The sequence below is a fragment of the Rhineura floridana genome, chromosome 4, assembly GCF_030035675.1.
Source record: "Rhineura floridana isolate rRhiFlo1 chromosome 4, rRhiFlo1.hap2, whole genome shotgun sequence".
Lineage (NCBI taxonomy): Eukaryota > Metazoa > Chordata > Lepidosauria > Squamata > Rhineuridae > Rhineura > Rhineura floridana.
Window position 1 is genome coordinate 74,629,383 of NC_084483.1, and position 14,401 is coordinate 74,643,783.

A 14,401-nucleotide genomic window follows, 5' to 3' on the forward strand; every position below is an offset into this window, starting at 1 on the left:
GGCTTTCATGGAACAATCCTATACATGTCTATACAGATCTATAGAGATCAATAGGACTTACTCATAGATAAATCTGTGAAAGTGCAGACCTAAATATATTGAATATTTATATATGAAAATATTTTGAGGAGGAGGGGGCTGCAACAAAAACAAGCTGCCTAAAAGAGTATGAATTGAAACAATTCTTCCAACATGGTACACCTGATTCTTTCTTGAGGATATCATGTGTTTTAATACACAAAACTACACTCAAAATATAAATGTGGGGAAAATTCTTTATCAATTGGGCTTTCCAGCCTACTGCTCCCACTGTAACATACTCTGTCCCCTGGAAAGCCTTTCCTGGTATTTGGGAAACAGGAAAGCTCTGGGCTGTGGTTTTTCAGTAGAAATGTTTGTAGCTCAGTATCAAAAAGTGATCATCAGTATCTTTTTATGATCTATGTCAGTGGTTCCCAACCTTTATGAATACAGGACCCCCTTTATAAGCTCAAATGATTTTGTGACCTCCTCCTTCCAGAAAGGCAGCTTGGCTGCCAGAAAGGAAAGCGGAAAGCAGCCTTTCCTTGCAGCCTTGCTTGTTTGCTTCACAAAAAGCCCTCTTGTTCTGAGTAAGGGCGTCATCAGCAGTGGCAGTGTGAGGAGACAGGAGTCAGTGGTAGTAATTCCCTCTTCTTTCTGGTAGCTCCACCCTCAGCCTTCTTTGGTGTCTGCCATGTATTTTATAGGCAGATGCCTGCCTTTGGTGCACCTGAAAGATGCTCTAGCACTTCAGCAAAAGTCCTCCCCTCTCATTTCGAGGAAGGAGGAGGTGTCATTTGCAGTGGCGGTGGGGAGCAGACAGTGTCCAGGGAGTGAAGACTTTTTAAAAAAAATAATAAATAATTAATTTCTTTACCGTTTGCGGGCCCCTCTGGATTACTTTGCGTCCCCTAAGTTGGGAACCACTGATCTATGTCATAATATTTAGCTTTTGGATAGCACTTTAAATGCAGGGTGGGCAGAAAGTAGATCAAAATATATTGGTGTATCTCAGGACAACTAGCAGAAGATCAATGAGGATTTCAGACTCCTGTTTCACAATGAACACAAGAAAATGACCCCCTAGTAATATACTGCTGAAAAGAAGAAAATGGGGGGGGGTAATCAGGAGTGGATTTTTGTGTGGAAATACTGTGAGCTGTTCAATTTTGGAACTCAAAACAAATTCCTGGGCTAAGAATTATTTAACTCTAAGTGTATATATTTTGTGGCTTGCTTTGGTTGGTGGATCTTGGGTTTTTGTAATAATAATAATTAAAAAATCAATACCAAAAACCTGAAGTCTAACCATCCTGATATAGAGTATTAGATCCTGATCTAGTCTAACCATGAAGGCTAACCATCCTGATTTAGAGTATTTGCCACTCTGGGCTCCTGCTGGAAGGGCAGGATATAAATCAAATAATAAATAAATAAATGAAATAAACATTACAACCCTACAAGGCAGGTTTGTATTGCCATGAAACCATGTGATGCCCCTACTTCTGACAGCAGTTTCTAATGGAGGCAGCCATTATCATGCGTTTGACCATCAGGTGTGTCTAATTTTGATGCATGACACTTGACACAGAAGGTAAGAGCTGCATAGAGATGACCAAATCCACATTTTTTTCTTCTCAATTTCTGGATACGCAGTAGAAAGGTGACATTGCCTTTTTGACAATGCTTTCTTTGGCAATGTTTTGAAGATTCTTACCTCTGCTATTGTAGAGGTATGGGATGGGGCAAGGTACCTGTAAGTTCAGGGCTGGTGGCACCACCATCCTGCAGCACGTGGGCACACACCTGCAAGCTTGTGCTACATTCCACCAAAGTACCCCCAATCTTGCCATCTCTGTGCCACTGCCATTCTGCCCCCCCCATGTATCACTGCTGACCTATGCCATCAAATTATTGGAAGAGTCCTGGGTATATTTCTCTCTCTTGACCTTTAGGAGGAAATATAAAGCACACAACAGAATATACATTACGATTGATTTCAATAGGTTTTAAAAGACCAAGGAAGAAAAGTATAGTGGGTAATTTATATTGGATTTATAGAGGTACTATAGTGTACAGGTTCTGCAAAAGCCAGTGTGGTGTAATGATAAGAGTACTGGGCTAGGGTGACCTGGATTCAAATCCTTATTCAGCCATGAAACTCACTGGATGACTTTTGGGCTAGTCAGCTTCTCAGCCTAAACTACCTCATAGGGCTATTCTGAGGATATATTGGGGAGGTGCAGGACTACATATGCCACACTGAGCTCTTTGCAGGAAAGTTGACACGTAAATGAAATAAGGCATTAAATGAGATTAAGGCTACAATCCTATGCACAATTACTTGAGAGTAAGCTCCATTGAATGGTGAAAGTTAGTTTTGATAAACATGCTTGGGATTATGTTGTTAAGATACAAGGGATAACTATTACCCAACATTTCTATATTATTTATTCATAACTATCATTTCTGAGCAATGTGTTACCTAGCCATTAAGTTATTTTACTATTGCAGTTGTGACTGCAGCTATTATTCATTACATGCCACAGGTGTAGTGAGTGTTGGACTATGACCTGGGAGACCAGGTTTGAATCCCCATACAGCCATGAAGCTCACTGGGTGACCTTGGGCCAGTCATTGCCTCTCAGCCTCAGAGGAAGGCAATGGTAAACCCCCTCTGAATACCGCTTACCATGAAAACCCTATTCATAGGGTCGCCATAAGTCGGGATCGACTTGAAGGCAGAAAAAGAAGAGGAAGAGCCACAGGGGGTTGGAGCAAGCTTAAAGCAGACTTTTTGGAATCTATTTGTGCCACTATGCTGAAGAGTAGGTATACTACTCGTAACAAGAAACAATAAGAGTCACATGATGACACATTGAACATTTAACAGACATTATAAATTTTATAGTATTTATTGATAAATCACCTAGTATTTAAAGGAAAGAATTGAATTTAGAAGTAAAGGCTGTAATTCTATATTCACTTTCACTTCAGGAGTAAGCCACAATAAACTCAGTGGAACTTACTTCTGAATAAATATGGTTAGGACTAGTGTTGCCAGGTTCAGGGCCTGAGACTGATCCTGTATCTTTAGGAGAAGAGAAAGTCAGCCAAGTGCAGGTGTTGTTGCAACACTGTAATGGGAAAAACCACAAGGTGGAATTCTCCCTTCCCCCTGCACAACTTTTAAAGATACAGAAGACCTCTTGGAGGCTGGGCCTGGCAACCTATGGCCCTCCAGATGTTGTTGGAGTCGAACTCCCATCATCCTTGACCATTGGCTGTGCTAGCTGGGGTTAATGGGAACTGAAATCTAACAACATCTGGAGGCCACAGGTTCCCCTCCCCCCAGCTACCATAAACAACAAGCAAAAGCAGTATGTTAACCCTGATTTTACTATCTGAAATACACTCAGCATATGCAGTTTCTCATTTTAAATGCTCACTTAAATCATAGTGCCATTGTGACAACAGGATGAAATAGTATTTGCTTCTTCTGATGTTAACACATTTACTTGGGAATAAGGACCAATTTGTCATAGAAATGGACAATATATTTTTAACACTAAAATTAAAAAAGTGAGCATCTATAGCCATGGACCTGCCTGCCCAGCTGCCCTTGGACATTGAAATATTTTATAAAATATTTTATAAAATAAGAAATATGAAAGGATGCTGCAGCGACCATAAACTCCTCTAGTGGGCCCCAGCACACCTGTGTTGGCAGTGATTCTCCTCTTTACTGATTCTTTTATCATCTGCCACTCTCTGAATTATCATTTGCCCCTCTCCCCGTCAGCCCTAACTACACAGTCAATACACTCACACACCACACAGATGTATTTGCTCTCTTTAAAAGAACACATCTTCCAGTATAATTGCTTCTCATTCTGATGTGAACAAAATTGAGGAAATGGGTGTGTGCACTGTGCATGCAACAGAACAGTATAATATTTTGGGACGGGAGAGTTACCTTCAAAATAAATTTTGACCCATCATTTCCATTCAGTCTTGTAGTAAAATACAGATCAGCAGAATTATTGTGGCATAAATACTCATGGGGACCAATGCCTTTCCCACTAGTTGATAGTCACACACATGCATATATATCCAAAAAAAATTAATAAAGGAAACTAGAAGGCCATGAGATGCAAGACATGTTTAGGATGGCACCATGATCCTTCAGATGCTGAACTCTCTCTTTCTCCCCCCTTCCCTCATTTGCTGTGTTTTCACTCACTTACCTGAGAGTAAATCCCACTGAACTCTATGAGACTTAGTTCAGAGTAGGCCTCTTTGGGTTTGCACTGCGATCCTTCAGATTCTCAAATCTCTTTCCTCCCTCTCTTCTTTTCCCTCAGCTGTTGCGCTTTTCCTCAAAATGTTTCCTCTGTAGGTCTGGAGTCCTAATTCTACTTACCTGAGAGTAAGTTCCATCGAACTCTTTGGGACTTACTTCAGAGTAGACCTCTTTAGGTTTGCATTAGCATCTTTCAGTTGCTGAACTCTCTCCCTTCCCTCATTTGCCGTGTTTTCTCTCACTTACCTGAGAGTAAATCCCACTGAACTCTATGGAACTTACTTCAGAGTAGGCCTCTTTGGGTTTACACTGCAATCCTTCAGCTGCTGAACTCTCTCTCTTTTCCCTCCTTCCCTCATTTGCTGTGCTTTCCCTCATTTACCTGGGCGTAAGCCCCATTGAACTCTGGGGACTTACTTCAGAGTAAGCCTCTAGGATTACATTGCCATCCCTCTGTTGCTGAACTCCCCTCCCCTTTCCCTTTTGGCTGAGCTTTCCCTCAGACTTTTTGTCTTTTTTTTTTTTACTATGGGGCTGGATTCCATTCCTTTCATTTCCTTTCCCCTTCTCACCTCCTCCGACCTGCCCTGAAACTAACAAGTCAGTTTTAGCCAATTCCATAACTCCGTCAACTGGGCTTTATCCCTAGCTCTGCTTAAGGTTCCCTCTCCACAGATTGACGCTTCGTTTATCTCATTTCCGGTTGACAGCTGCTGCCAATAGCGGACTGTCTCGGAGAGGCTCTCCCCAGGGAGAAAGCTACACACATTCAAGATCATGTGGAGAGAATGCAGGGAGACATGAACACGTGAGCAGAACTCAAGATTATTCAGGGGATAGCTACACGTGGTGACTAGAAAAATCACCACGTGTAGAATCTTTCTCACGAGCAGCTGTACACAGGTACAGGCAACTTGTACCTGGGTACAGAGTAACATGAGAACACCCCCATTATCTCCTCTGTTACTTTCAATGATATTGGAAGTACAGGGTTATCTTTTGGATATGGCAGCATTGGGCCGATACAGACAAATGGATGCCATGAGATGATTCACATAATGGCTCCTCTGAAGTAGTTGCCTTACACCAACCCCTAATGTTGGATATGTTATTGGAAACCAACAATATATTGGATTCACACAGGCATGCAAACACTTTAGTTCATTATACAGAACCACACGGTCCCCTTGGAACTGGTCCAGAGGTGGTGATGGTGAGCTGTCAACTGCCATAGGAATCTGTTTAAAGCTGCTGACACTCCTTCCTCCAGATTTGTCTGTAGCTCCCTGTTCTTTTACCTACACAGCCTAGATAGGAAATACCTATGGCTCCATGCCTAGTTCCATTGACTCCAAGAGATCTACTATCATAAAAATAGCAGGAGCCAGCTTGATGATTTAAAGAGAAATTGAGAACGACTCTCCTTTGCCAATAATTTTTATCACTGATTATGCTAGAAAAGCATGCCGAAACACCTTTCAGCAAGCATCAAATGAGTTTGAAAAACAGTGTTAATTGCTTTGACTACAATAAGAAATACATTTTTTTCATGGCTCATCTCCCAAAGAGACAATAATCACACTTTTTTTATAATGTATTTCAGTCTTGTCTTTTAACATGTTTTGATGTTAAATTCTTGAAAACAGTTCTAATGCTCGTTAGTTGATGAGGTTTGTTAAAACAGAAAATGGACGCATTTGTCATAATTTGATCCTTAAAGTAAGAAGCACCAGTATTCTATAAATAAATATAGACACTAGATAATTATCTTTTGATGTGACAGCTTCTAAAAGTAAATAAATAATTATTAATCAAAACAAAAGGAAATTAAAGGAGCATCTACTTGTATTTTTTCACTGAGGCCCATATTTCAGAGCTATTTACAAGTCTGCTACTAAATATTAGGGCCAAAATCCAACACAGAATTAAGCATGGTGCCAATGAGCTTAAGTGTACTCTATTCTGTATTAAATCCAGATCGATTCAAATTAATGGGAGTTTTGTCATTGACATCAGTGGATTGTCCCCCTGGGATATGAGAGTAGTCTGCTTACACACATTAAGGCCAATGAAAACAACCACACCGAAGTAATTTGTAAAACGTTATAGCTTTCTTAGACATTCTGTGTGAGGTCTGATATTTAAAACCTTGAATATCAAAAATCATACAGCAGTCTGACTTTGTTTTTTAAAAGTCACAAAGAATGATGACCAACAAAGTGGCTAAAGTATATGTACCAGAACTAAGGTAGCATGAAGCAATTATTTGGAATAACTGCCAAGGATATTTCACATTGAACTACTTGAGATGGGGGAGTCTCATTCATTTGGGGGAAATGGGGTGAATGAGCCCCTTTCATTCACCATTCCTCATGAATTAAACCACAAAGTGCAAATGATTCCCAAGTGAGAAGCTGTGCATTCCATGGAATTCCATGCTTCTTTCTGTTTTTTTAAGTTTTCATTCCTAGAAGATTGACAAAATTCAATTGATAGGGAGGGGAAGGAGGGAGAGAAAGGACTAGGTAGGCAATGGGAGGGTCAGATTATCTCCCCATGCATTGCAAGGAGATTATGAGGCTGAATGGCTAGAGCTAGACCCAAGAGAACCGAAGCACAGCCATCCTTCAAAATGTGCACCTGAATTTTGTGCTCTATCTACTGGGAACTCCCCTAGGGCATTCAGTCTTGCAGTGAAATAAATGGCAAAGAAAGAAGATACAGGTGACATAATATAGAAAAGAACCTAGAAATAAATGCAGTTGTACAGTGCAACAACATCCTTGTTGTGGATCCTCATTCTTGGGAGGCTTTTTTTTTAATTTGTGAAAAGACAACATAGACATCTGGCAAATTCAACACAGAGCCCAGTCCTGTGCTCGATTCTACATGGACCAGGGCTCCCTCTGATAGCACAGACTACGGTGTATATGTTTGTTCACTTTTGCCTTCTGATCCTGCAGTGGCAACTGTACAGTCCCACAAACATTTCATTCTAATTTTTAACAGAAATAGCCTGTGTGAGAAATTAGTGCCAGATGGAAGAAGCAGATGCTGAATTTTCCTATGCACATGAACAATTTTACCAGGGCTATTTTCGGAAGTTGAAATGATCCCTGGTGTCTATACAGTCAATGAGATCTTTTGGTTCTTGTCATCTGTATTTATATTAAATCCACTTTGCCACCTTGTCTGCAGCAGATCTAACAGTTTGTCGGTGCACAGAGTATACTTTTCTCTACTTTATGTGACAAATAAGGTGGTTACCCTTATAATGAACCCCATATAACTCTCAGTCAGAGAGGTTCAGCTCCAGGGTACCTGGACAATCAGCTCCTGCTTAATTAGGTTATAATTGCAGGCGACTGTCTCATTAGGAATAGCTGGGATTGATGTGTCATTAGAACTTCTGTCCCTGGCATGGGTATGGGATGGTAAATATTGGCAATACAGGCTCTGCATCAGTGCTAATGTTGTTTGCTGAAGCACAAAGAGTAGCTAATAAAACCACAGAATTGTAGAGTTGGAAGGGACCTCGGAGGTCATCTAGCCTAGTTTACTTCTCAAGTATTACTGAAGCTAAATGAGCAGAATCACATTGGAGTCAGCCAGGGTTGCAGATCTGAACTGAATCATTTCATACATTATAGCAGGTTTTGTTGTTGTTGTTGTTGTTGCTGTTGTTGTATACCAAAAACACACACCATATTTTGTGCCAATATATATGAAAATAAATAATGTGCACATTAGGTGGACCCACCCCTGACATGGTTAAAGACAAGCCAATGCAGTTGGATCAGGGTTTATAAACATAACAAGGGCTTTACCCATGACCTGCATTCAGCATAAATATTGGCATAGGTGGCTTTGAAAAGAAATTGATGGAGGGCAGGGCAATCCAAAGCCCTTTGTGCCAGGCTGGTGTGTGCATGTGTGTGAACTGGCCAGAGATGTCCTTCTGTAGCCACCAAAAAGTCCCATTAGATCCCTGGTCACTGTATGTAACAAAGCTGTAGACGAGACAGCAGCCCTACCGCTCTGTAAAGTCCCGCCGGGCTGAGGGGGGTAGGATTGTAGTTTTAATGGATGAATGTTTTATCAACAGCTATTAGCCATGAAGCTAAACAGAACCTTCATATTTAGAGGCAGGATACTTCTGAGCACCATATTTGGTACAAACAACAGGTAATAATGATCAACTTGATGCTCTGCTTGAGCCACATGGGTGGACACTATTGGAAAATAGTGTTGGACTAGATGACCACTGGCCTTGTGTTCTTACTTACATACACAAAATGCTCACATTTAGTCCATTAATTAGAATTAGCCTTTTAATTCATAGCTGAATTCAGGAAATAAAAACAAAGAGGAGCTAATCTATCCAGTTGCTGCACTCATGGCTTATGGCAGAAGGTGCACTGGAGTGAGCTGCTGCCAGTGAGCCTATTGCCTTGTCCCTATCCCACCACAAAATATAGGAAGAATCCCCCCAGTATTGTTTTTCTTGACAAACAACTGTGTAGTTTCTGTTTTAGGGACCGGGATCTGGCTAAGTATGCAGAGATTTTTTTAAAAAGTTCTAAGTAGAGAATAATTACAACATTATTATGCACAGAGGCAAAGAGTTGTTATATGAACTAATGCTCTGCTGCCCACTGTGTTTTATAATGTTCTTCTTTACAGTGGGTTTTAAAGTTGGCATAATTTTGATGAAAACTCAGAACAATTTGCCTCTTCTTTTTTAACTAGAACATTTTTGTAATGGAGGAACAATGATGTAGAGAAGGTATTGCAAGCTGAATTGTTTTAAACATAAGATTAGGTGTGTTTTTTAAGGATCACTTGATGTATTTTATTTGCATTTACGCGTATGATCTCCAGACAGGATAGTATAATCACAGCATGACACATAAATCTTAACATAATAGCTTTAATGGATTTTTCAGAGCCACTACAATTTAGCATGCCAAAGCACACTTAAGGCAGCTTTAATTTATATTATTAATCATTAGGTGCAGAGCTAACGTTATGCGGGGGGGGGAATAGAGAAGCATATTCACCTTTCTGTAAAACCAGCAGGAGCAACTAAGCAATAGATAGCAGGCTTAAGTGGGTGTCTGGTGGATAGAACAAGCAAATCTGTGAGGTATACATTGGTCTATTCAAAAGCTCCCATAAACTACTCTCACAGACCCTTTAACTGACATCTGGCCACAGCCAGCCTTCCTCACTAGGTGGCACAATCACATTTCTAGAGGCCGACATGATTGTGGGGTAAGCAAGAGTTCTTGTGCAAGGCTTTCCTCTTGTTCTTAAGACTAATTCTCATTCTTTCAGTGGATGCTGTCATGTCCAAAATTAAGAAGCTAATTATTCCAAAATATTTTGGGGTGGGTGAAGCAGTGCTCCAAGTATGGCAGCACAACCACTGGCCCCACTCTGCCTTTAGCTCTGTGACGTGTCAAATCATCATGTGCTGGAACATACAGAAGTTTTGCCTAATTTCCTGACATGAACCCTGACCCTTCTCTAAAGAATAACCATAAAAACCTATTTAAAGAAACAAAGAGAGACAGAGACATACTACTGCCACCATCTAGCTATTTATGAGGTGGCTAGGGTGCCTTATGAAAATGCTATTAAAAGAAACAGTATTTTCTGGATATCTGTCCATCTGGAATGCATGAGCCAAAGAGGGTATGAGCAGGCATGCCTGAAAATTCCCAAGGCGCAGCACTGTAATTCAAAAAGTAAAATTGGATTTCTAATAAATGAAATCACACTCTGCATGGCATTTTATTGTGTAATTGTGATTTATTTCTTGCAAGGCAGTTCGAGGATGCATATGCATTAGAAAAACAGGATAAAATTCTTATATCAATAAATTAAATAAAAGCAAAAGGAGGGAAATATTTCAAACTAGCAAAAACCATAAAAAGTAGAATAAGACAAGATTCCTTAGGCAAAAAGTTTGTTGCCACTGTGTGGCATTGGTGGCTTGCCAGGGCAGGCCCCTCCATGACTTACATAGCTTCAGGATTCCTGTATTTCAAACAATGTCACAATATAGTCTGACAAAACCAGTCTCCTAGGCTGTTTCATGGCCCCTGTGCTGATGTTAGCATCAGGAAAGTAATAGATTTTCTCCAGACAACCCCTCCTGCCCTCTGCTTGAATTTCCTATTTCTCTTCTCTTATTTTTAAAACTTATTTACTTGTTGAATCTATTTGTTAACCACCATTAATCAAAAGATGCCAGTGGTGTACAAACATTTGAATGACTAATTCATACACTATATATAACATTTATGCAATCAAGATGGGCAGAAAAGTCTCTTTAGCCAATGGGCCCAAGGATGAAAAACTGGCTAATCACAGATGTGCAAATAAGGTTTTCAATCAATACCCATGTAAATCTTATATGGAGAAGTAATTTCTGTTTGTCAGAGAACTCACATGCTGACCCCATTTTGTGAAACACGTATCCTACCCAGGAAACTGAACACATCCATATACCAACAGATGGGCTGTCTGAGAAAGAAGATAATTGCCTTTAGGAATATGGGGCTGGGCTGGTACAGTTGATTAAACTTTAGAAATCCAGTCAACTTTCTGATTTTTTTGCCATTTTTAAACCATTCTTTTAATATTCAAATAGTAATAGTTTGTAGTAATAGTTTGAAATAAGATAAACTTTGGAAGGATGTCCTTCTTTATTATTGTCCCAATCAGGTAAGCTTTAAATGGTTCCAAGACCACAGTGAATCCACAGCAAATAGTCACACCCATTGATCTGTGTGATGGAAATTAAGAAAATGAGGAAGCAAGGGCCAAGACTAGTAACATTATTCTTAGGCATCAGAGAGAGAGAGAGAGAGAGAGAGAGAGAGATGGGTATATTAACCTCCAGTTATAGTTTGGAGAGATTTCTTACATAACTAGGGAGCATGTTTGTATTATCTATTTGACATACTATGTGTGCTGCATGTAATTATCATTTGGATGTACTTACCCTTGTTAGTGTTTAATATTACTGTTTATTTCAAAATGGTTAATACCATTTTTATTCTCTTTTCAACACCTTTATACAAAATAGATTCCATTACTAGAGCTGACAACACTTCTTTATTTTTACAAACTCCAGAATACTTATTGACAGCTAGTTACCTCTTTAATCTATGTAATACTTACAAATAGTGTTCCTCTAAGAATAGTGTATATTTGCCAACCCAGAGTAACATACCATATGTTAATGTATTTTGATTCAATTTTATTTGTTATGCTGTTTTGGTTTTAATTGAGATCTTCTACACCACATTTTGTTGTTGTTATGTGCCTCCAAGTCGACTATGACTTATGGTGACCCTATGAATCAGTGACCTCCAAGAGCATCTGTCATGAATCACCCTGTTCAGATCTTGTAAGTTCAGGTCTGTGGCTTCCTTTATGGAATCAATCCATCTCTTGTTTTGCCTTCCTCTTTTTCTATTTCCTTCTGTTTTCCCAACCATTATTATCTTTTCTAATGAATCATGTCTTCTCATGATGTGTCCAAAGTATGATAACCTCAGTTTCATCATTTTAGCTTTTAGTGATAGTTCTGGTTTAATTTGTTCTAACACCCAATTATTTGTCTTTTTTGCAGTCCATGGTATCCACAAAGCTCTTCTCCAACACCACCTATCAAATGAGTTGATTTTTCTCTTATCAGCTTTTTTCACCTATATTTTACATACGAGAGCCAGTGTGGCATAGTGGTTAGTGTCAGACTAGGACCTGGGAGACCAGAGTTCAAATCCCCACTTGGCCATGAAATTCAATGGGTGACTTTGGGCCCATTCCAGGCTTTCAGACTAATGTACCTTACAGGCTTGTTGTGAAGATAAAATGGGGAGGGGGAGAACCATGTGTATCACCTTGAGCTCTTTGGAGAAAAAATTGGGTATAAAGGAAGAATTATGTCTGCAGTTTGCGTTATAGAAATAAAATAGTAATAAATCATCATCACCATCATCCCTGGAATCTGTTACGCATAGTGTGGAACTACACATTATGAAAGATGATATTGCCATTTTTCTTGTGGCAGCTCCACAATGAATTTTCCCCTCCTGTACAAAATATGTAGTTCAAATTACATCATGTGCTGGAGTTGTTTTGCTAAACTTTTCACCATCCCCAGTTTAACATACTGCAGGACAAGAGCCAAATATTTTGTGGTGGGTTTGAGGAGAATTTGATATAAGGCTGCCACTTCCTTCCCCCCTTTTTTGTTTTGGAATTTGCAGTTCCACCCAGAATTCTAAGTGTTCAATTAGTTTGTTATTCAGGGGAAAGGAAAAGCAATTTCCATAATTCAGTAGAGAATGCTGTCCCTTCTTCATCATTACACCACTTGCTACAGCATTAGAAAGAATTTCTGGGGTCAATCCTGATAAGCACAGTTAAGGTCTGTTTATTTATTGATTAATTGATTGTATTTGTATACTGCCCCATAGCCGAAGCTCTCTGGGTGGTTTACAGTTTAGGCACCATTATTTGAAATTCATGAGAGGTACAAACTTTAGAAATCGTATTTAACCATTCACATAAATGCTGTGAAAGAAAGGCTGGTTTCAATCCTCTCCATTCCTCATTTTTCCAATCTTAAATTCAGTTCTCCACATTTCTGCAGCAATTTGTGATTTTTTTAAAAAAATCCTCATGCAGATTTTTCTGCATTTTAGTGCTAATTTCTCTTAACGCATTTTTGTATGCAGTTTTGACAAATGTATACATTTTTGCATGCAATTTCTACTAATATAATGCATTTTTGTGTTATTTTCACTAATATATTCATTTTCATGCACTTTCCCCTAATATTTGCATTTTGTAAACCTTGTGTGGATGAAGAACTACATCACAAAATTCAAATAAGTACAAATGTCGAAGGATGGCTGCGTTTCAGCTCTCATATTGTTTTAGAAAGTGCAGACTTGACAGATTTGGCTTTAAATTTGCCGCCCTGGGCTCCTGCTGGGAGGAAGAGTGGGATATAAATCAAATAAATCAAATAAATAAATAAATAAATGTGAACTGAATTTCTCTCCCATCCCTATCAGAAAATAACCAGATTTATTGATTCAGGCAACTGCACACTTAATAAGAGAGTTGTTCAAGTGGTGTCCATCTTTACATTAAGTACCATAAGTCCACTATAAACCTATTGATCCTGCCCCCCCCAAAAAATAAAATGTTTTGAAGTGTTTTCATTGCTTGATAGGGTTAGGGCTCTGATGTTCAACAGTGACCCAGGTGCAAACAGAAGCTGAAAGAGTAGTGATGCCAATTGAGGAGGCTCTGGGCCCAAGCCCAGAACTGAAGACCTCCCAAGCTCCTGGAACTGAGTTGCTAGAGAACCTTTGAACCAGAGTCCCCAAGATTGGACCAGAGACTACAAGAGACCACAAGAGACCACGTGAGTTCACCAAAACAGGCCATACAACTATCACAATCTCCTGGAGAGACAATAGAATTCGAGGCTGAAGACCAAAGGCTTGTCTCTTTAAGGCCATCCAGTTTTCTAAAACACTTCAGTCTGGTCCCAGATGTCAGATCAAGATGCTCTCTAGGAGCATCCTCCTGATGTGCTCCCCTTATGCCCTGTGGACTTTCCTAGGACCAGAACGGGACAGATGGCATCCATAAAACATATATCTCCTGCCAGTTTAAGATCAGAGTTAAAGGTCTCTCACATTGGTTTAAGCTCCACAAACTCGGGAAATGTTAAGCTAAGGCCGATGCCTTAACAAACATGTCCCACAGTCAACAATTATGCTATGCAAAGTCACATATTGTGCTGGCTTAGAACTTAATCTCACTTTTTCTAGGTCTTTCAGATCAAATTCCAGATGGAGTGTCTGGGATCAACAAAGATGCCCCACTTTGCGCTGGTCTTATATTGCTTTATGAAGCACCTGAGGCTTACCGTATTCCTAGAGGAATTCTCCCCTGGGTGAGTTGACCCATGCCTGTTTGTTGCTTATATCAGTGGCTGGCATGATGGGTTAAAGAGCCTGGAAAAACCCCTGGGGGTGGGTC

General features: G+C 39.8%; 1 protein-coding gene across 6 annotated transcripts in view; it reads left to right on the forward strand.

Moving 5' to 3' along the window:
• LOC133383184 (uncharacterized) overlaps nucleotides 1-14,401 on the forward strand; it is a 139,546-nt gene that overhangs the window by 87,108 nt on the left and 38,037 nt on the right. For 2 of the 6 annotated variants that reach the window (XM_061623361.1, XM_061623362.1), the window contains exon 2: nucleotides 14,191-14,315. The exons of the other annotated variants lie outside the window; for them this stretch is intronic. In XM_061623361.1, the coding sequence (XP_061479345.1) occupies nucleotides 14,191-14,315 (125 nt within the window). The remainder of the gene's footprint in view (nucleotides 1-14,190; nucleotides 14,316-14,401) is intronic. 6 annotated transcript variants of the gene reach the window in all.